The 22,795-nt window shown below is 47.4% G+C and overlaps 1 protein-coding gene and 1 long non-coding RNA gene across 7 annotated transcripts in view; one reads left to right on the forward strand and one right to left on the reverse strand.

Annotated features, from left to right (window-relative positions):
• The window catches only part of Ap1b1 (adaptor related protein complex 1 subunit beta 1), a 51,307-nt gene that overhangs the window by 8,633 nt on the left and 19,879 nt on the right, over positions 1–22,795 (forward strand). For 3 of the 6 annotated variants that reach the window (XM_063273010.1, XM_063273009.1, NM_001308298.1), the window contains exons 2-8: positions 4,537–4,602; positions 10,857–10,919; positions 13,951–14,056; positions 16,441–16,576; positions 17,424–17,669; positions 19,213–19,403; positions 20,245–20,466. In XM_063273010.1, coding sequence (XP_063129080.1) covers positions 10,883–10,919; positions 13,951–14,056; positions 16,441–16,576; positions 17,424–17,669; positions 19,213–19,403; positions 20,245–20,466 — 938 coding nt within the window. In that variant the 5' untranslated portion in view covers positions 4,537–4,602; positions 10,857–10,882. The remainder of the gene's footprint in view (positions 1–4,536; positions 4,603–10,856; positions 10,920–13,950; positions 14,057–16,440; positions 16,577–17,423; positions 17,670–19,212; positions 19,404–20,244; positions 20,467–22,795) is intronic. The other 3 variants (XM_063273008.1, XM_039091797.2, XM_063273011.1) reach the window with 1 other exon arrangement.
• LOC134481867 (uncharacterized) lies at positions 5,051–11,258 on the reverse strand. The gene is made up of 2 exons (XR_010057734.1): positions 10,769–11,258; positions 5,051–5,429 (listed from the first exon to the last, which is right to left on the reverse strand). It is a non-coding gene; the product is annotated as an uncharacterized LOC134481867 (long non-coding RNA).

The raw sequence follows: 22,795 nt of genomic DNA on the forward strand, positions 1-22,795 counted from the left end.
CTCCTTGGCAAGCTTCTCCAGACAGGCTTTTACTAGCCTGTTACCAAACCTGCTGTTTCAGTAGGTGGGTGGGGCCTGAACTTACCTGCTGTTCAGCATCTGAGGAATTCTGCCGGGCTATGTGGCAGCCTGTATATACCCTGTAGCCTTTAGCTTGAGGTGTATGCAGTTCTACCAGGGTTTCCTTCAAAGAAGAGCATTTACCTCCCTGGACTGAATGGGATATGTGACCTCCTCACAAGACAGAGTTAGAGTGTCGGCTCCACTGTTCTCTAGCTGTGTGACTCCAAACAAAAGCCTTAACCTCACTTGGCCTCTGTTCTCCTTATCTGTGAGCCTGTGCTATTGTTAAAATCTTCTTCACAGATATTAGGAAGGTGGAGTTTTTAATTGATATTCTTTTATTATATAGTGTGCGGAAGGAAGTCAGAGGACAACTTACAGGGTTTTTTCTTTCTCTCTACCATGTGGGTCCTGGGAGGCAGCTCAGGTCATCAGGCTTGGTGGCAAGCACCTTTACCAGCTGAGCCGTCTTACCAGCCCCATGAGGACTAAATTTAAAGTTGTGTGCTGTGGTGTCTGTCTGTTACCGACTTTGTTCTGCATTTCATGCCAAGCCTGAAGGACATGGAACATTTTCTCATAGTTGCTGAGCTGACTTTAAAGAGCCTGTTTGTATGAGTCTGGCGACTACGGTGTCTCAGAGAGACATCCAAAGTGGTTTCTCCACTGATGACTTACCTTTTGGTCTTGGAGTTGGCCTTACCTGTTTCCCTGTCTTTAAAATGAACGTTTGTGCTTACGTGTGAGGAACCTTTTCCTTTAAAAAAGACTGTGGGGCGGAGGGTGTCAGTAGCTCCTGGGTAGAGTGTTTGCTTTGTAGGAATGGCACGGGATTCAGTCACCACACCAAATAAGACGAAAGATTGTCAGAGGGAGAAGTGCCTGGACTCCTACTTGGCCTTGTGGGGGAGGGTCACAGTTGGGCCGGGCATGGCGCTGTGGAGACACTGGTGAGATAAGCCAATCTCTCTTTTTGAGACAGCTGCCAGGTGTGCAGCTCTTGTCTTAGGTGAAGGAGAAAGGGCAACCACACTCTAGCCCCTCCCCTCCATTGTGCTTGTTTCTGGCTGTGCTGGCTGAGTGTGTGGATACAGTCACATGCTTGTAGAGGCCGGAGGTCAACTTGGAAGTGCTGTTTCTCAGCTTTAGCAATCTGGATCTTTGAGATAGTTTCACCCTGGCTGGAACTCCTCTCATTAGTCTAGTGTGGCTGGTTAGTAAGTCCCAGGGAGCCGCCTGGTGGTCACAGTGGATCTCCAGCTTTCTTACCTGAGTTCTGGAGAACTCAGGCCTCATGATTGCTTGGCAAGAGCTTTAGCAGCTAAGCTTTCTTCTTGGCTGAAGAAAGCTCTTTTCATTCCCTCTTAGCCTTTCCCCTTTTCTTTTTCTGAGACAGGGTCTCAGGAGGGAATCCAGGCTGACCTGGAACTCATGATCCTTGTTCCTCGGCTTCCAAGAACTAGAATTGCAGGTATGGACGGAGCTCTGTGTCCATTCTGACTGACTCCTGGCTGTCCCTGAGGTCTGTGTGTCTGTATGGCAGGTTTCTGAGCAGCTGTATCAGGAAAGGATTGAACAGTTAGAGCTCCAGCAGAGACCTTCAGAGGTCAGTTTTCCTGCCTGCATATCCATGCCGTCAGAGGTGGCGCTGGCACCTGAGGCAGACTTAAATTGTTCTCATGTTTGCTTTGCTGATCAGCTCCCTCTTTAACTCGCCCAGTGTCCTCAGCGTTCAACGCATGTACTTGCCATCCTCAAAGCTTCTCAGTGCAGACGTCGGTGGCCACTTTCCTCCTCAGAGTGTTATGGTGTTCCTTCCTCCTGAAGACTTAATAAACTGAGCATGATGGTACAGACCTGTAATCCTGTCCGTCAGCTAAGGAGAAAGGATCATGAGTTTGAGGCTAGCCTGACCTACATAATAAAGTCCTACTTCTTAGTTACTTTTCTGTTGCTGTCATGATAAAACCCCGTGACCAGAAGCAGCTTGGGGAGGAAAGGTTTTATTTCAGTTTACAACTCCATACCACAGTCCATTGTAAAGGAAGTTAGAGCAGAAACTGAAGCAGAAGCCACAGAGGAGTGCTGCTTACTGGCTTACTACTTAGCCTGCTTTCTTCTACCCCGGGACCACCTGCCCAGGGGTGGGCCCTCCCACACCAACCATTAGTAAGATGCCCTACAGACTTGTCTACAGACAATCTGGGGGAAGCCATTTTCTCAGGCCCACCTCTTAGATATGTTTAGGTTTGTGTCAAGTTGACCAAAACAAAGCAAAACATAGAAATCCTGTCTCAAAAATTCAGACAGGACCTGTGAGATGGTAAAGGCACTGAGTTCAGTTCCTAGCGTCCACATGGTGGAGGGAGAGAACCAGCTCCTGCAAGATGTCCTCTTTTGCATGCACATTCCCCTGAATAGACAAATAAATGTACAAACCCTAAATTAATGGAAAAATTAATAAGGCTCTGCCTGGCTGCATGTTGAACCTTCCCCTTAGAAAGATGTCACATGCATTACAGCAGTCCCATTCTGCTTCCTTTTATTTGACACCAGAACATCCACTGGTGGGGAAATGGTGCCTTCATTGCGTGGCAAACCAGAACATTTGAAATGTGGGAGGAGTCTGTTATATGACTGGTTTTCAAACTCTGCACTGAACTGTGGGCTGCCTGGGCCCCGGTGAGGAGGGAAACCTGGGGCTTAGTTGGATGTGTCAGGATCTGGTCCCCAGCCTTCCTTCTGTCGTTCAGGTTCCACCTTCACCAGTTGTACATGTTGGGGGAGGGGGTCCAAACTTCTTTGACAATTGGAGAATGTGAGGCCAGAGTCAGGAGAGTTGTCTCCAAAGCTGCACACCTGTTCACAGTGAAGCCAGACTTCTGGCAGCCATCTTGGCATTGATTCAGCCTTGCTATCTGTTGAGGGTTAACTACAAAGCCTTCTGTTCCTGGTCTGTCTGGTGCTTGTCACAGAGTTCGGTTTGTCGTGAGCCCTTGGTCTTGTAGCTTCCTTGGGAACCTGCCTTTTCATTCATTGAGCCGGCCAACATTTGGTGAGCTCCCAGAATGTGCCAGGCACAGTGCCAGGCACTGGGTTGACAACGTTAAACAGAACAGATCTTAAAGTAGAGGCATGGGGAAGGCTCTGGAGGGTTTGGAGTTATGTGTGAGTCTAACCAGGAGGCCTGTGTCCCTCTGGTTAGGTAGGAAGCTGTGTGGGGCAGGAGAGTTAAAGCTGAGGCTGCAGACTGACATGTTGATGAGCCAGTGTTAGGGAGAAATGTTCCAACCATCTAAGCTGCATTATGTTAGAGCAGGTGATGTGTGCACACAGCACAGAGTTTCCAAGTTAGAGCAAAGGGCGAGAGAGGCCATCTCACCCCATTCCTTAGTCACCCAGCCTCCTTTCTGGAAGGAACCACTGATAACTGTTCTGTCCTTTTAAGGACAATGGATACACTTGCAAACTTGAAAGACACTTGCATTTCATCACTATTGGTTCAAAATAGCGACACTAGCACACTGTGTACTGAACTTTCTGCGTTTCAGTGACTGTCTTAACAGTTATGACGAAAGCTGGGCTGGACAGATGTCTCGGTGGTTAAGAGCAATGGCTGATCTTCAGGGGACTTGGGTCCCACAGTGCGATCCCAGCTACCTGTAACTCCAGCTCCAGGGGATCCCATGCCTTCCCCTGTCTCCTGCAGACACCAGGCATGCACAGGGTGCACATACATACATGCATGGAGGCATACACATAAGACTTTTTAAAAATCATGTTTAGCTGGAGACAGTGGAACGTTCTTTTAATCCCAGCACTCAGAGGCACAGGCAGGTAGAATTTACAGTTTTGAAAGCTACTGCCAACCTAGGAGTTGTAAAAGACTCTTGTTGACACCACAGGAGGGTCCTTATTTCCTACATTTATGGAGTCTTATCAGTCTTTTGGGTCTTTATCAGTCCAGTAGCTGATCAATAGCATTTGACTGTAATTTCAGTTTCTGTGTCTCTTCTATTAGGACTAGGAATATAATAATTCTTACAAATAATTCTTACATTTGGTAAACTGTCTACATACCTGACTCTCCATTCTTCTCTCTGTATCGGTGGGTTTTGTTTGTTTTGTGACAAGGTCTTGTTATGCAGCCCTAGACTGGCCTCAGACTCACTGTCCATCTTGTTTCCCAAGGCCTGGGTGCCCCATGTGCCACTGTTCCTGCTTCAGTTCTGTATTTTGCCTTTGTCATCAATGTAATGACAATTTTTGTGAGATTAAAATTTGCCTCTTTTTTTTATTATTATTATGTTTTGGTCACGCAGGACAACTGACTGTTTATAATTGGACCTTTAAGGCTAGCTTTTATGCCATACAGAAAGGCTTTTCTCCCCCTGGATTTTAATCTGGTCTACCCCTTTCTTTCCAACATTGATTCTTACTGGTTTTGTTGTTGTTTTGTTTTGTTTTTTCCAGACAGGGTTTCTCTGTGTAGCCGTGGCTGTCCGAAACTCCCTTTGTAGACCAGGCTGACTGGGAAAGGTATGGGATACCACCACCTGGCTTTTTCTTACTTTTTCTTTAATATAGTGCATTAATAGATGTCCAAGGACAACCTGCACAGATAGCTTCTTTCCCTTTTTGTGGTTCAGGATGCAACTAAGGTTGTCAGATTTGGTGACAAGTATATTTATCTGATGATCCATCTAACTGACCCCAAATAGTTTCCTTCCCGTTCCTTCCTTCCCTCCCTCCCTCCCTCCCATCTATCCATCCATCCATCCATCCATCCATCCATCCATCCATCTATCTATCTATCTATCTATCTATCTATCTGTCTATCTGGTTTGTTTTTTGTTTATGATAGGGTCTTTGTGACCCTGACCTGGAATTTGCTTTGTAGACCAGGCTGCCAGTCTGGCCTCAAACCTAAAGAGATCTTCCTGCCCTTGCCTCCCAAATGCCAGGATTAAAGGTGTGTGCCACCACATCCAACTAAGAAATGGTTTTTAATGTTATAGCAAGTGGCGTGCTCAGCCCTTAGCTGCAGTGTGCCAGATACATCAGGACACAGATAATCCCCATCACATGCAGGGAGCTTCCAGCCCCACTGTAGCCAGTGTCCTCCGACTGACTGGTCCCACCATAACAGAGGCACTTTCCTACTCTGCAGCCTTATCCACAGGACATCCCATGATGCTCACGGTGCTCACGTTTATTCTGTTTGGTTGGTTGGTTGGTTTGTTGCTGAGGATCACACGCAGGGTTCCCTGAGTGTTAGTTCCTGCTGTTCTGCTGAGGCACTTCTCTTACCCCTTGGCTCGCATCTGCATGTGAGCTCGTCACTGACTTCAGTCTCATGCTGTCTCCTGTTAGAAGAAGTATGTGAGCTACATAAATCAGCAGTTCCATACATTTTTTTTTTTTTTGTGGTTCTTTTTTTCGGAGCTGGGGACCGAACCCAGGGCCTTGCGCTTCCTAGGCAAGCGCTCTACCACTGAGCTAAATCCCCAACCCCAGCTCCATACATTTTTAAATGTGGAAACAAAATGGGCCAGTGTAATGGCTCAGGAGGTAAAGACTGCTGCCAAGCTTGATAAACCCCAACAATTTTGAGTCTTTAGAGAAAAGTTCATTTAAAATTTTCCTTATAGATTTAAATTCATTTTATTAATTTAAAACAGTTTATATTTCGTGTTTTTAAATTTAAATTTAGGGTGCTGGAAAGATGGCTTGGTGGTTAAGAGCACTGACTGTTTTTTCAGAGGTCCTGAGTTCAATTCCCAGCACCCACATGGTGGCTCACAACCATCTGTACTGGGGATCCAATACCCTCTTCTGGTTTGTGTGAAGACAGCTACAGTGTACTTACATATACATAAAATAAATAAATTAACTTCATTTATTTGTTTGTGTGCACACACATGTGCCATGGTGTGTGCGCATGCGTGTTCTTTCCATCTACCTTTACATGGGTTCTGATGATCCAGCTGAGAGTGCCTTTAACCTCTGAGCCATCTTGCTGGCCTTGCTAGAAGTACTTTCATGGGGTGCGTTTCTGAGAGGCGTCTTCTTCCCTTGGTTCCAGCTCTCAGCCTCCATCTCTGTAGCGGTGGTCAGTGGCTCTCAGCAAGGCCGAGCAGGTATCTTGCAGAGCTTAAGGGAAACTGCTGCTCTTCAGCTTTTGTGTTTAAAAGGGGAGGTGAGTACCATGGAGATGGCTCCAAGGGAAGACAGTTGCCCAAGCCAGAAGACCTGAGCTGTGTTCCTGGAACACACCAATATCCCCTAACAATAATAAATACATAATGTTTTTTAAGTGAAGTTATAGGATTTGCTGTATTACCCATATGGCATCAAGAGTCTGGGTCAGCATGCTCGAGGTGGGACAATGGCTCCTGAAGGGCAAACCAGTTAGTTATTCCAGGAGTGCCCTCACCTCAAGGTATTTCTTAGCTTCTAAATGCTAAAATTGAGGGGATCTCAGCCCCAAGTGCTGCCTTTTTCTACCAGAGTGCTTTCTACTACCAAATTACTGCCTTGTTTGTTTACTGGATTGACAAAAAGTCTTGCTGTGTAGTCCAGGCTAGCCTCAAACTCGGGGCAATCCTCTTACCTCTATTTCCTGAACTAGTATTATAGGTGTGAACTACCACACCCAATTTAACTACTTCTTTTGAAAATGTTCCCTGACACTCACAAAGACAGAGTCCAGACCTTTATATTTTTTCTTGCCTAAATTGACTACTTAAACTTTTAAATGTGGTTTGTGTACTAGATCAGATGCATCAGAGGACATCATAGCACCTTTGGCCTCATGGGAGAGGAATGTGCTACAGGCCACAGCTGCCTGCCCAGGCTTCTGCAAGTGAAAGTGCTTTCAGGGCTGAACTGCTTTTTTCCATTCCTGCAGAGAGAATGCAAGATCTCTCCTGCACTGACCTGGCACTGGTGTGGGGAAGCTCATTAAAGAGCAGACACAAGGCAGAGCACCCTACAGCAGATCTTTGAGCCGTGGGTGCTGGCTTTCACAGTGGAGTGAAGGTGTCTTTATTTTTAGCCTGGACATTTAAGTAACTTTCCAAATCATTTTTGCCTTTTCCTGTATCCCTTTTCTTCTCTAATTTCTGGACATGATCAACTTCTTTGGAACACAATTTCTGTATCATCTGTCCCACTGGGCATTCTGCAGAGGATTCTGCAAAATAGATACTGCAGAAATTAGCATATCAGGGTCAGCTCAGATCTGTGGGTAGTTGTTAATACTATGAAAGAAGATGTGTCAAAAGCTCGGCTGCAGACCTATGCTGGTTTGACAGGCTGACCCTGAACTTTTGTGCTCAAGTAGTTCTTGCCTCAGCCTTCTAAGGAGCTGGGTATAGAGTATGCCATTTTCTTTTTTTTTCTATTTATCTATCATCCATCTGCCTGCTTGCCTGCCTGCCTGCCTACTTAACTACCTACAAAAGGAGAAGCCTTCCTGTCCTTTTGTTCTCCTGCTACATACAGCATCAGCTCTGTCCCTGACAGATTTTGTCCTGGGAATTAGGGCTCCTAGATGTCATGCTTTGCCTTCAGTGGAGGGAAAGTCCCTAATGGCCTCCACTGCAGAAGAAAAATCCCAGTAGCGTAAAGTTGGATATCTGAGGTAGGTTTTTTTGATGTTTTTCCTCCCTATTTTTATTTTTAATAGGTTGTTTATTTGTTGCTTTTAGTAGCAACAAAATGATTTTACTGTATACTATGTTCTCATCCTTTCTTGACCTCCCAAGTGCTAGGGCTACGGGTGTGCACTCCTTGCCTAGCTATTTCCTTCTAGACTTAATGCTGGAGGGGCTTAGATATTACATTCTGTGGCTCCCCAGGCTGTAGCCTTAATCATTCTCTTAGACTCAACAAGGAACACAGGCTCTCTTGTTTTGGACCCTTTGGGCAGTTATGCTCTCAATTCTGACTTCTTAAACCATGTAGTCTTTATGATACAGCAGGGAGCCCATGGTCTTCTTTACCTTACTATTCTGAAAAAAGTAGCTGTGTGTGCTTGCAAAAGAACACGTAAGTAAATCACCATTGATAATGAGTGCAGGGCATTGCAGAACTGAGCTGTCAGTAAACGTGTCCCTGGGATCTCCAGTGGCCCTTTTATGTTTCTTTGAAGAACTATCAATTAAACGCTGTTTTTTTGTTTGTTTGTTTGTTTTTTGTTTTTATTAACTTGAGTATTTCTTATATACATTTCGAGTGTTATTCCCTTTCCCAGTTTCTGGGCAAACATCCCCCTCCCCCCTCCCCTTTCTTATCGGTGTTCCCCTCCCCATCCTCCCCCCATTGCCGCCCTCCCCCCAACAATCTAGTTCACTGGGGGTTCAGTCTTAGCAGGACCCAGGGCTTCCCCTTCCACTGGTGCTCTTACTAGGATATTCATTGCTACCTATGAGTTCAGAGTCCAGGGTCAGTCCATGTATAGTCTTTAGGTAGTGGCTTAGTCCCTGGAAGCTCTGGTTGCTTGGCATTGTTGTTCATAAACGCTGGTTTTATGTACAACCCTGAAGGTGGGCCATGCCAGCTGTGAGGCGAGCCTGTATGCCCCTCCCCTTGTTTCCAGCCCTGGCCTATGCTGTGGGGACTAAGCAGAGCTACACTGTAGCGCTTGGATCTTTCCTGAAGCCCATGTAAGGCTTACATCATTAGCTCCAGCATCTTTTCTGCTGTCCCCCCCCCACCCCCCGCAGCTCCAGTGCAAATTGTGTCTTTTTTCTTTACACTTTGTTAGTGAAGCCTCTCTTTTTTATTTTATGGCAGAGACTCTCAGTCTTCCTAATGCTGCAGCCCTTTAATACAGTTCCTCCTGTTGTGTTGACTCCCAACCATGAAATTATTTTTGTTGCTACTTCATAACTAATTTTGCTATTGTTATGAATTGTAAATATCTTTGGAGATAGAGTTTTGAGGGGTTCTCTCACTGAGCCAGGAGCTCCCGAATTGAGTTAGACTTGGGATTCACCCACTTCCACTTACAGTCATGCATCCCTGCTTTTACATGGGAACTAGGGATTTGAACTCACATCCTCACTTTATCAAAGGAACCATTTCCCCAGTTTTTTTTTCTTTTTTTTAAAATTTTATTTATTTTATGTATGTGAGTACACTGCAGCTGTTTTCAGACACACCAGAAGAGGGCACCAGATCTCGTTATAGATGGTTGTGAGCCACCATGTGGTTGCTGGGAATTGAACTCAGGACCTCTGGAAGAGCAGCCAGTGCTCTTAACCACTGAGCCATCTCTCCAGCCCCCATTTCCCCAGTTTTTAACTGCATGTTATAGAAAGGAGACTGTATAACTTGCTCAAGGTCACAGCTTATAGGTGGCTGGGTGGCATCATAATTCTACTTGAGCTCTAGGCAGATGCTCTCTTGAAGGAATTCTTCCCCATATGAAAGGGAAGACAGGGCTCTGACCACATTTGCATGGCCAGTGCTTTTCCCTGTGGAGCCATCTTGCCTGTGTCCCTCTCACTTCCCCTTACTCTCATCTGCTGATCAAGAGGAACTGTTGAGTACAAAGTAGAGGCTCAGTAAATGCTTGCTACATGAATGTGGGAGCTTCAGTGCTTTCTCTCACCCGACTTCTACAGTGCTTTGCACTACAATTTCTGGGCTGGGTACTATTTAAAAAAACAAAAACAAAACAAAAAACCTGACCAGACAGCTGTGAGAAACACTGTAGTCACAGTGTGCCAAAGTCCAGCCTTCTAGCAATAATAGTAGATGTTTAGAAACTTGAAGAAAGTTGTGGAAAGAAGAACCCTTCTCCCCTTGTTTCTTGAGATTTGTTTAGGGGGCGGAGAAATAGCTCAGTAGTTAAGAGTACAGGTGTTCTTTTGGAGGACCCAAGTTTGATTCTCTGCACCCACATGGTGACTCACAACCATTTGCAGTTCCAGTTAAAAGGGACCTGATGTCCTCTTGCCACCACAGGCACCAGGGACTTCTGTAGTACACAGATACAGATGCAGGTACAACACTGATACACATACATACAAATTTTAAATAGTTGTGTATTTTTTTTATGGGATATGTGTGCCTGAGTGAGTGCATGTATGTGCACCATGTGTGTGCAGTGTCCGTGGAGGCCAGAAGAATGTTTGGATCCCCTGGAACTGGAGGTGATTGTGAGCTGCCATGTGGGTGCTGGCAAACAAGTCTGGGGTACCCTGCAAGAGCAGCCAGTGCTCTTAACCCCTGAACCATCTCTCCAGCCTCCCCTCACTTCTTAAACTTTGCATTTCTCAATGTCACGTGCATACCCGAGGTGAGGATGGCCCCTGAGCTGTGGTGAGCTGAGCCCACAGCTGAAATGGATATTTAGAGCTTTCTAAACACAGTGAACTCTACAGGGGAGGGGCTATGACTGACTGGCATGGGATTAGTATTTCTAATCTATGCTTTAGGCTGTAGTTATCTGTAACTGTCTGCTTACTGATAGCCATGAAGTTTTTCTAGTAGTATAGTCACAGATAATGATACTGAAAAAGCCAGATGACCTTAGGCTCCTGTTCTGTGGCAGATTCCTAGAAGGAAACTTGTGTCAAAAGATACGGACATTCAAAACATTGATAGACTCCTCCAATTACCCCCCAAAATAAGACCAACCACGACCCAACAGTTCATTTGCCTGGGGAAAAAGATAAGCAGCTATCTCCCCTACCTGTGTTCTGGACCTTTCTCATCCTCCCTGCACACGCCCTGACTGAAATGGAAGAGAGCAGTGATCCACCCTCTTCTCTGTCTTGCAGAGTCTGGCCACAGATAAAGGACCGAAATGACTGACTCAAAATACTTCACAACAACCAAGAAAGGTACTGTATGTTTCACCACAGGCCTATGCTACATGCCCCAGATGTTGGGGAGCACAGGGAGGGTGGGAGGGGGTCTGGGGACACTATGGGAGTTGATGATGTAAGGACCTAAGTGTTCCTTTTAGAACCCAGGCAAGAACATTAACACCAGGCATGCGAGGAAGCCTTTGTCTTCCTCCCTATGGCTTAAAAACAGTTAAATGTATTCCCCCTCCCTGTGGAAAGTACACGCCCTGTCAACAGCCGTGCTGTGGGGGAGGCTGGGTCTTATCTCTGGGCATTATTCTTCATGTTGTAGCAGCTGTTTCTATCCTGTTAGTCATTGGACATCCTCATAAGCATTTCCCAGCAGTTCTCATGACCCAGGATTAAGCCAGTTAAGTTGCTACACTGCGGTTTACTAAGCTGGACTAATGTCTTTGGTTAGTTTATTCCTTTTCTGCTTCTAATGAAATAGTGGAAATTGTTGTGGCTGGCAAGTGTGCCTTAACCTCTCTGTCCTGCTCTTCCTTACCTGTCCTTTCTAGTGCTTGCGGACAAGGGGGGGGGGATCTTAGTTTTCTTTTTTCTTTTTTAAGATTTATTTATTTATTATATACACGTACACTGTAGCTGTCTTCAGACACACCAGAAGAGGGCATCAGATCTCATTACAGATGGTTGTGAGCCACCATGTGGTTGCTGGGATTTGAACTCAGGACCTCTGGAAGAGCAGTCAGTGCTCTTAACCGCTGAGCCATCTCTCCAGCCCCTTAGTTTTCTTTTTTAAAAAGTGTGTGTGTGTGTGTGTGTGTGTGTGTGTGTGTGTGTGCGCGCGCGCACGCTAGAGAGAGAGAGAGTGTGTGTGTGTGTGTGTGTGTGTGTGTGTACACATAGATTTTTGTATGTTTGTATGGATGTTTTGCCTGTCTGTCTTTGCTGGATGCCTATGGAAGCTGAAGAAGGTGTTGGATCCTCCCAACAAGAGTCACAGAGTTGTGAGCCACCACGTGGGTACTGGGAGTCCAAGCCCAGTGCTGAAAATGCTTTAATGCTTTTGACCACTCAGCTGTCTGTCTGTCCAGCCCTTACTCAACCTGTTGAATCACTGAGTTGGGTCCCAGAGTCTGCCCATCAGCAGGTATTTTATTTCCTGGTCCCACTGTTGCTTAATTTGGTAAGACAGCTGTGCCACATGTGCTGGATCTGAGGTTTGGGAGGCAAAGGCAGAAAGATCGGAGGTTAGAGGCCATGCTTGGATACACATCAAGTTCAAGCTTAGCCTGTTTATGGGAAGCCCTGTCCGGATGCTTGACAGAGAGAGAGGCTGAGAGACAGAGAAATAAGTAGACATTGCTAGATTCGAACCTAAGTCTGACATCCTGGATCAGGCTTTGTTTTTCTTTTTCAAGGCAGAGATTCTCTGTCTAACCCTGGCTGTCCTGTAACTCGCTCTGTATCAGACTAGCCTTGAACTCACAGAGATCTGCCTGCCTCTGCCTCCCAAGTGCCGGGATTAAAGTCATGCACCACTACCGCCAGGCTTCTGGATCATTTTTTAAAGTGAGGGACCATCTAAAAGAAGATTGTAATAAAAGACTGAAGAGAGTTAGGGATACCAGGATCACAATTCTGTGAAAACAACGGCACCAGTCTGGGGTGTGGTCTTTCGGGAAGAGAGAGTTGGTTGCCCTCTATGTGATGCTTGTGGGGCCTGTTGGAGAAGGGCAGTATCTCAGAAGCAGTCTGCCTCTTAGGGCAGATTTGACTGACCTCCAGCCATCAACACACACTGAGTAAAGCAGTGCCGTCTCTGTGGAGGAGTCCAGGGGCAAGGCTGCCACTGTTGCTGAAGCTGTGCTGCTTCATAAATCTGAAGCACAGGATCTGCAGATTCTCCTGGCCTGTGGAGCAGTGTCCTTACTGAGACCCTGCTTAGGCTTACCACTCTAGTCAGCTCTGTTTAATTTCCTTTTGTGATCATGATTTTGAAAAACAAACCCCTTCATTTTCTTTTTTCTCATTAGGAATCTACTTAGAGCTTTCTCATCCCCTTCCCCACATAAACAACCCCACCTCACCCCACCCCCAGGGACTCAAAAAAGAACCTAACACAAGGTAGGGTTCTTCAGTCTGGTTCATGCCAGCAGCTGTCCTTGATGCAAAACTGGAGGGCCAGGCTGAAATGGGCTCTTTACAGCTGAGAGTGAGAGAACTCACTGCCCAGTCTGGAGAGAGCACACAAGAAAACAGGGTCGGAGAGGCAATCAGGTGTCCGTACGGGGCCAGGCAAGCAAAGGGATTTGTTTACAACATAGGGTCTGCATGGGACAAACCTGTTCCAACTTAGCCCATCTCATCTGCTGGAATAGCCCCCATTGCTCATCTGTAAAATGGGGGAAGGCAGGCTGTTTCGAATATGAAATGAGAATACAGAGAAAATTAGTGTGGTGCTGGGCTTAGAGAAAGGCTCAGGAATTGTCTGCCACCTAACATGTTAGCAGGTCCTGACCGTGTCCATGGCATGGACATGGGGCACAACCACACATCTGCATTTCCTTTTTCCACGTCATCAAATTCTTAAGAACAAAACTTGTTACATGCTGCAGCCCTTGTAGAATGGCTGAATTCCTGTCTCCAGGCTGAGGAAGTGAAACCCTGAGTAAGCTGTTTGAGCTCAGGGTTCTGGGAAAACAGGAAAAGCCTGTGTGTGAGATCAACCAGCTCCCCCACCTCACCCCCACCCCAGCGCCCCAACTCCATTCAGCCTTTAGGGAATCGGGGCAATGAGAAGGCTGAGGAGAGCTTGCTGTGCATTTTTAGCAGTCTAGCTGAGCAGCCCTTCGACACCTTGGTTCCCGTTTCTGCAGTCCAACATGGCCTCCAGGCTCCTATCACCTTAATATTTCTCCTCACCACTCCTGTCTCTTGTCCTACCTGAAGCCAAGGGCCTGAAGCTGCTCTCTATCTCCACCTAGTTCTCTGGGGAATTGGTGTGAAAAGTCATCTTACAGCATGGGGTAAACTGCTCACGACTGTCTCCTTTCCTCAGGGGAGATCTTCGAGTTGAAGGCAGAGCTTAACAGTGACAAGAAGGAGAAGAAGAAGGAGGCAGTAAAGAAAGTGATTGCATCAATGACCGTGGGCAAAGATGTCAGGTATGCAGGAGCAGGCAGGTGACAGCCAGGTGCTGACCAATATTGAGGCTCATAGCTTGGGTGCAGGTCGGCTCTTTGGCTCCTTTGGACAAACCTCATTTACAAACACAGGATTCTGTTTGCACACGAGTGACAGGCTGAAGTGCTAATGGCTCAGACAAGAACTGAGTGGAGCAGACTAGGTTGAGAGGGCAGCTGGCATCCCAGAGGGTGCAGCAGAATCCAAGGCTCCAGAGGAAAATGGGCACAGTACAGCTGGGCATTCTGGGCTGTTTGTTTTTCCTGAGAACAGGAAGTATGTTTTGTTGTCGTTCTCTGTTCTGACACTCAGCACCTGGTCTAGTCAGTCTTCATGTCCTATGAGGTTGTGTCAAACTGCCTGTCAAACTGAGAAGTCTCCAGAAGATACAGTTCATTTCACAACTGCTCTGTATTTTCATTGGCCCATCTACAGAAAACCTTCAGATGCATTTTCTCAGGTTCTCTACACGGCCCATTGTGAGCAATGATGTTTCTTCTGCCAAAATAAATGAGGCAATGAGGAAAATTACTCTGAAATAGTCACACGGCTAACGCAGAAAGAGAAATCAAACCTGGGCCTTTCAGAACCCAGACTTTGTCGTCTGTGTGTGTCATGGTCCCTTGCACATACCACAGAGGTTCTGATACTCCCTAGCTGGACCTTACAGAATGCCCCACTGTCCCAGGCTTCCACACAGATTGCCCACGCCATTGCTGACCTTAGGAAGGCCTTCCTACAGCCAGTCTAGGAGAGTCCCTAGCACAGACCTTGTTAGAACAGAGTGTAAAAGGATTGGTGTCTGGGATATGAGGTGCCTCAGGGGGTGAAGGTGTCTACCACCAAGCCTGGTGACCTGAGTTCAATTCCCAGGACCCACAAGGCTGTCCACTACTACTTGTTCTCTGACCTCCACATGTGTGCTGTTGCCCACGTGCCCTAGTGTGTGCACACACGCACACCCACACTCAATAAACTGTAATTTTAAAATATGTTGAAAGATGGGGTATCTCTAAGTCTCATACTTTCTAGAAGGAAAAGGTTTTCTTCAGTTAGAACAGTACTGTCACTTTCTAACAGAAAATAGCTTTGTTCTTCCTCCTTAAAAGAGCTTGCTCTGCTCATGACTCCTGGAGAGCCATTCAGACTCTTCACTTCCTCTTCCTCTCTCCACAGTGCTTCTGTTCTTCTGGTGTGTCATCTTCCCAGGTTACTTTGTCCTCTGCAGCTCTGAGGGAACCTGGCCTGTGTGGCACCCCCTTCATGTTCTGTTTCCTAGTTCTTGGTAATAAAGACAGATGATGGCTCAAATTCCAGAAAACCCATCTGTGCGTTTCACATCTCAAGGCCTGTACTCTGGGACCATTATGGGACCTGTTGGAAAGAGTCCTACCAAGTACAGCAACGGTCATAGATCTGATTCTTCATGTTGTCTGACATTTTGGGAGGTGGTCGTGTGAGTTGAAGACAGAGCTTCTTTGTGTAGCCCTGGCTGACCTGGAACTCTGTAGACCAGGCTAGCCTCAAACTTAAAGATCCACCTGCCTCTGCTGGGATTAAATGTGCCATTCTGCCTGGTCAGTGTTAGATTAATAAGATTCTTTAAAGGCATGCACCACCACCACTGTTGGACATTTCTTAATTCAGAATTATTTGACATGGGAACACACCGCTGGCCTCCTGGGGCTGTTAAAGGAGATGACGTATGTCCACTCCTTAGCACCAAGTCTGGCACACAGCATGTGTCCATATACCTTGCTGATTCGTTGTGGGTGCCACACTGTTCCCTCAGCCCTGCTTCCCTGAGATGCTCTATATGGGACCAATGGAGTGTAAGGAATGGACAGAGAATGACAATTCAGCAAAGACCAGAAGCTTCAGGAATGCTCTCTCTCTCTTTTTTTTAAAGATTTATTTATTTATTGTATATAAGTACACTGTAGCTGTCTTCAGACACACCAGAAGAGGGCATCGGATCTCTTTACAGATGGTTGTGAGCCACCATGTAGTTGCTGGGAATTGAACTCAGGACCTCTTGGAAGAGCAGTCAATGCTCTTAACCACTGAGCCATCTCTCCAGCCCACCAGGAATGCTCTTTTAAGTATCACAAAGGCCTGGAAAAGTGGGTTTCTGGAGGTGGGGAGCAGTACGGGAATTGAACCCTGGACCTTGTGTGTGCTAGGCAAGTGCTCTACCATTAAGTCCCAACCCTAGCCAAAGTCAGCTTCTGTTGCCCCTTCTTTACAAATGAAGAAACTTTCCCCTGCTTCTCCCTGTCATCCCTTTCCTACCCTGCAGTTAGATGTCTGAAAAGCCCACTGTTCTCAGTCTTCAGCCTCTTCTGGTGCTCCCTTGATCTTGCAGTGCTCTCTTCCCTGATGTGGTGAACTGCATGCAGACAGACAACCTGGAGCTAAAGAAGCTGGTGTACCTGTACTTGATGAACTATGCCAAGAGTCAGCCTGACATGGCCATTATGGCTGTCAACACCTTCGTGAAGGTGAGCAGAAACCTGGTGGAAGTGGGAACAGGTGAAGACTGCTCACTCTCTCATGTCCGGAGTGCTTAGCACCCGGGCTCAGTTGCAGATTCACACACAGGCTTCCTTCTGCCTATTCAGGCTGAGGCCCTCTCCCTCCAGCAGAGGGCTCCCTCTCTCTCCAGAACCACAGACCAAAAGACCGCCTCATTCAGTCCCCGTGAGGTGGCACCAGGCCCACTGGTCTCTCATTCTCCTGTGTCTGCTGCCAGCACAGACTTCAGGAAGCACCCGAGAGCAGCTCCGTTCCCTCCATATGACTCCTTTCTGTGTTTCTGTTCCCAGATGAGGAGCAAAGCATGAACTTGGACGTTGGCTCCTAGTCTACTATGCTCACATACAGGAAAATTAGGGGTTTCTGTGGCTGTGTGTGCCTTTAATTCCAGCACTCGGGAGGCTAAGGAAGGAGAATTGCTATGACAATAGGTTGTAGCTAGGCTACATAGCGAGTTCCAGGCCAATCTGAGTAGTATCCCAAGACCCTGTCTCCAAAAGAAAAGACTATGGTGCTAGGAACATGGAGGTCCGGATTGCCAGTCTGCTCTGACTGGGTGAGCCCATAACCACCTCCAAAGCCTTCCTTGGTTGGGAAATGGCCTCAGGATGCAGCAGAGAAAGGGTATAGAGCCCATATGTGGCAAATGCTTGGCATCCATTCTGTGGCATTTGCTTTGAGTATTGTTGGCTGTGGGCAGTGGAGATCCCATAGCAGCTGCCTGATGTTGCTCAGAGCTGGAGGCCAGGAAGAATAGGAAGCCACAGATGACTCATCCTGCCCTGCCCCTGGCCAATGACTGGTTCTCCTCAGGACTGTGAGGACCCCAACCCCCTTATCCGGGCCCTGGCTGTGAGGACTATGGGCTGCATCCGAGTTGACAAGATCACAGAGTACTTGTGTGAACCACTCCGGAAATGCCTGAAGGATGAAGACCCATATGTGCGCAAGACAGCAGCTGTGTGTGTAGCCAAGCTCCACGACATCAACGCCCAGCTGGTAGAGGACCAGGGTTTCCTGGACACACTCAAAGACCTCATCTCTGACTCTAACCCCATGGTAAGTTGCTAACAGTCATCGTGATGCCTCCACAGACCTGGATTGCTTGAGAAGACAACCTGACTTTCCACCTTAGGAGTTAGGCCCTCGCTGAATATCTAATTGTGCTCCCTCCTTGCGGTAGTTGGCAGGGAACGAGGCCTGGTTTTCCAGTGGCCTCTCAAACGAGCTATATTTAGGAAAGCTGCCTAATCTTTCAGAGCCCTGTTTGTCTCATTGTTAGATTTTCAGGAGGTCACATACCTGACCTCAGCTGGCCTGCTCCGGCAAGCAGTGACTACAGTCAGTGCTATTGTCTGTCCCTTTCCAGTTGCTGTCATGTCAGTAACTCCTAACCAAGACTTCCTGTCATTTCCAGGCATGTAGTCCTCTTTCTTGTAGGGTTGAAATGGCGTCACCTTACAGTACTACAGTGAGCAGAACAGGACACCAGGATGCATTAGCTGGGAACCCCGTCCCCTCACTCATTCTGATGGCAGGAGTTTGCAGTGAAGTTTGTTGGGACCTGTAATCCCAGCAGTCAAAAGGCTGAGTCAGGAGGATTGAAAGTTAAAGGCCAGCCGTCTATACAAAACGAGATCTTTTCTAAAAATTGAAAACTCTGTAAGAAATCAATGGAATATTTAAAACACTGGGCACTGCTCCCACTTTGTATCCAACAGAAACACCGATTGCTTATCAACTAAAGGCTGCTAACTAGAACACTGTGTCATAGAGGAAAGTTGTAAACATTGTAGACTGTTCAGGAAAGGAGTTGTCCTGGCCAAAACATTCGGTAAACCCTCCTTAGCCTGCACCCATCCCCTACCAGCAGCCTTGAAGAGGTAGATCTGCAGGACTTCTGTCTCTGAGCAGCACAGCTGACAACCACTGCAGTGAGCACTCTGGCCAGTAGAGGGCGGCGGGCTTGTGTTTCAGTGTGAGGTCCCTGGAGTTGGGCTTCCCTCTTTCCAATGGCAGATGTACTGATTGTAGTTTTGCTTTACAGAGGATCAGTGGGGTGAGTGCTTGCTGTAGGCCAGACTTTCTTGAGGCTCTAGAACCTACCAATAGGATCACATCATATTCCTTACAGAACATCCCATAGGGTCACACCATAGTCCTTACAGAGCATCCTATAGGGTCACACCATAGTCCTTACAGAGCATCCCATAGGGTCACACCACAGTCCTTACAGACTGTCCCATAGGGTCACACCACAGTCCTTACAGACTGTCCCATAGGGTCACACCATAGTCCTTACAGAGCATCCCATAGGGTCACACCACAGTCCTTACAGAGCATCCCATAGGGTCACACCACAGTCCTTAACAGAACGTCCCATAGGGTCACACCACAGTCCTTACAGAGCATCCCATAGGGTCACACCACAGTCCTTACAGAACGTCCCATAGGGTCACACCACAGTCCTTACGGAATGTCCAGTAGGGTCACACTGTAGTCCTTACAGAATGTGCCATCTTGATCTCCTAGTGTCATTAGCCCCTGTGCTCCCTGACGTGAGCAGTACCTCCAGCCTCTACCCTTCTGTCCTCTCATCCAGGTGGTAGCAAATGCAGTGGCTGCCCTGTCAGAGATCGCTGAGTCTCACCCCAGTAGCAACCTGCTTGACTTGAACCCACAGTCTATCAACAAGCTGCTGACAGCCCTTAATGAGTGCACCGAGTGGGGCCAGATCTTCATTCTGGACTGTCTGGCGAACTACATGCCCAAGGATGACCGTGAGGCCCAGAGGTGAGCAGACAAACCCTGGCCAGGAACTGACAAGGATCTGTCTGAACTGAATCAAGTTTTGTAGCTTCAGAACCACTGACTTTTTTAGGTACTTGACTCTGCTAGGTGCCTTCAGTGTTAGGTAATCTTTAGAGCAAGTCTGTGAAACGTATCCTATCATCCTTGACCACCTCACAGACAAGGAGACTGAATTAGTGAGAGGAGGAACTGTGTAGTTTACCCAGCTGGATCTGTCTTGACCAATGAGTGAGTGCTTTGGCAGTAGGGAGGGAAAGAGCTGACAGTTGGAGGTATCTGCCGTGTGCCAGCCTCTTACTCACTCTGTTCACTCACATGCCTACAAGCCTGTGAAGTAGATATGTGAGTGCATCAACTCTCAGATGAGGAAACTGAGGCTCATGGTGTCTTGGACCTGTGACTCAGTAGGTAGCAGACAAGAAGGCCTTCTTCCTGTGGCTCAGTGGGTAGGGTGACGGCTGAGCATGCATGAAGCCCTGAGCTGTGCCCACACTGCATGAACCACGCTTGGTGGTGTGGTGGGTCTTCTCAGCGCTTGGAGATGAAGGCAAGAGGATCAGAGTGTTAAAGTCAGTGGCGGAACACTTGTCTCAGACATGAGGCCCTAGGTTCAGTGCTACTACTGGAAGGAAAAGAAAAGGGGGTGGGGGGTAGGAAACAACCTTGGCTTGAGAAGCTCATGGGCTGCATAGCAAGTTTAAGGCCCATCTAGGTTACATCTGTCTCAAAACAAAAGCCAAAAAGACATGCTGCTGTGAAAAGTGAAAAAGGACCTTTTTCCCTTGTCTCCTTCTCTTTGCTCTACTGTGACTGCTGACCGCAGCATCTGCGAGCGGGTCACTCCTAGGCTTTCCCATGCCAACTCTGCTGTGGTGCTGTCCGCAGTGAAGGTCCTGATGAAGTTCATGGAGATGCTGTCTAAGGACCTGGACTACTATGCCACACTACTCAAGAAGCTGGCCCCTCCCCTGGTCACACTGCTGTCAGCAGAGCCAGAGTTGCAGTATGTGGCTCTGCGCAATATTAACCTCATTGTACAGAAAAGGTAAGGTGACTGCCACACACGTCTGCCATATGCTGGAGACAGGGACCCTCGGGGAAGACTGATCTGTCACCATGTAGGAAGCCTGAAGAGTGTAAGGGGTTCTCAACCAGAGTACCTTTCCCTTTAGGGACACTTGACAATGTCTGGAGATATATTTGGTTCTCACAACCTGAGGCTGCTACTGGCATCGAGTGGGCAGAGACCAGGGACACTGTCAGTATCCTACAGTGCTGTAGAGTCCCAGGTCAGTGGTCAGTACACTGGTCAGCCTCAGAGAGGGGGAGCACAGTGCTGCCTCGCCCTGACACCGGGCAGCTCAGAGCCTGCTCAGCCCTTGACATCTCAAGACATGTATGTTATGTGTGCAGTTTGCATGGGGACAAAGTTCATAGGTCCACTGAAATCCTCACTATTTGAGACCTTAGAGGTGCTGAGAGATGATGGACTTGGCATAACCTCAAGGCCTAGGGGGAGTAGAACAGAGTGCTGGGCGGCCTCCTGTCTTCCTCCTAAGGAGGTGACTTAGGAAGTCACTGCACCCAAGGAAAGGGTCCGGCTAGATGGGTAGAGTCTGAAACTCTGTGAGCAGCACCAGTGTGAAATGTCACAGAAATGATCTCCTCCATGGCATCCCTGAGGGAGGGCATCTTGCAGCTGGGGTGGGATCCTAAATTCTTCTCCCACCTTTAGTCTAAGAGATCTCTTTATAGTCAGGGCTTGACATGGCAACTCATTCCTGCTGTCTGCTGCCAAGAACCAGGACCACAGTGAGCATGGCCACTGTGGTCAAGCCTAGGAAGGTCGTACACCATACTCTGTCACAGCATCTCTCTGGCTCTTCCTTAGAGGGCCAGAGATATTTATTGAGCTGGGACGTTTGTGAAGATTTGGAAGGTGAACATGGATAAAGTATTCCAAGTCCCTAAGCGATGAGATGTTTCGAAATTGGGTTTTGCTGTTGCAGTGAGGGTCTCTATGTACCAATGCCCATTGGTCACTGCATTAGTTAGAATACAGGAACTAGGTCAGCATGAAAGGTCCTCTCTGCTATATTTAACATGATAATCTCTTAAGAAATTGTCTGTGTCATGCAGTCATGACCTGTGGCAGGCTGACATGATTGGGCGGCCTTTGTCAGGTCTTGCTCATAGAGTCACCTTCCTACCCATCTCACTTCCCTCCCCCACAGAGCACCCAAAGCTTGTTCGGCCAGCCTCTCACACAAGTTTGCATTCAGTAGACTCTTGAGTTCCTCCTTCGCCTGTCCCTGTCACAGAGCTTCATCCCTGCTATAACTTTGTTTTCGAATTACAATTTCTATCTTGGAGAGGATATAGAAGCAGGAGTTGGATGGTGCCTTTCACCTTGCTCTCAACCACTTAGTGTGTGACACATGCAAGCTTTATAGCCTTTCTGAATTTCCTTGTCTTAGAAAAATGTGTCCTGTGGTACCATTGAGGGCAGCAGGCAGCAGCGGACGAGCACACACTTAGCCAGCTCACCGGGTGACAGTTCCCATTAGGAAGTGCCTTCATAAAGCAGGCATTGATGATACTAGATGTTTCCTCTCCCTCATCTGACCTACTGTACAAGAGTCAGTTTGTGTCTACAAATTCACCCTTATGTTCTGAAACTGGCTAGCATTTCCCAATAGCCAGCCACTGTGCTCCTCCCTAAGACTTGCTAGAATGCCAACAGCTCTGTCATAAAGGAAAGTATGGAAGAAGTCATGACATCCTCCCTCTGTTGGAGGATCACGAGAGAGACAAGCAGCCTGTGTGAAGTGTTTGTGCCCAGGGAGCCTGACTGAGACAGGGTACCTAAGGTGTGCATTAGGGGTACACTCCAATATTTCAGGACTCCAGAGGGAAAGCAAGGTTTGAGTATAAACCATATTGTTTATAAGTAGTGTAGTCAACCACTATTTCTATCATCATATGACCAGGATGAGTGTTCCCAATTTGAGTCCACATACACCAGGTCTAATAACTGGCAGATCTGGGCCTGTGGTGGTAATTGTTCTTGCATAGTTCATTCTTATTTCATGGGTTAGGAATCTAAACACTGAGCTCACCCATTGGGATTACACCCTGGCCTGCTGCCTGCTAACCTTGGGAACTCTTTTTCCTTCCTGAGATGTGTTCCAGCAAGCTGTAGCCAGGCAGAGCCACTGCTTATAATCACACAATCTTAATAGAAGTTCTGCCTCCCTAGAAATCATATTTCACCTGTAGCCCAGGAATTCCCCAGCAGATGTGAAATAGCTTCCTCGAAGGTCTTCTGATGTTTGTTTGTTTATTTGTTTGTTTGTTCATTCTCCGGGCATCCT

The sequence above is a fragment of the Rattus norvegicus genome, chromosome 14 (genome assembly GCF_036323735.1).
Source record: "Rattus norvegicus strain BN/NHsdMcwi chromosome 14, GRCr8, whole genome shotgun sequence".
NCBI classification, from domain to species: domain Eukaryota; kingdom Metazoa; phylum Chordata; class Mammalia; order Rodentia; family Muridae; genus Rattus; species Rattus norvegicus.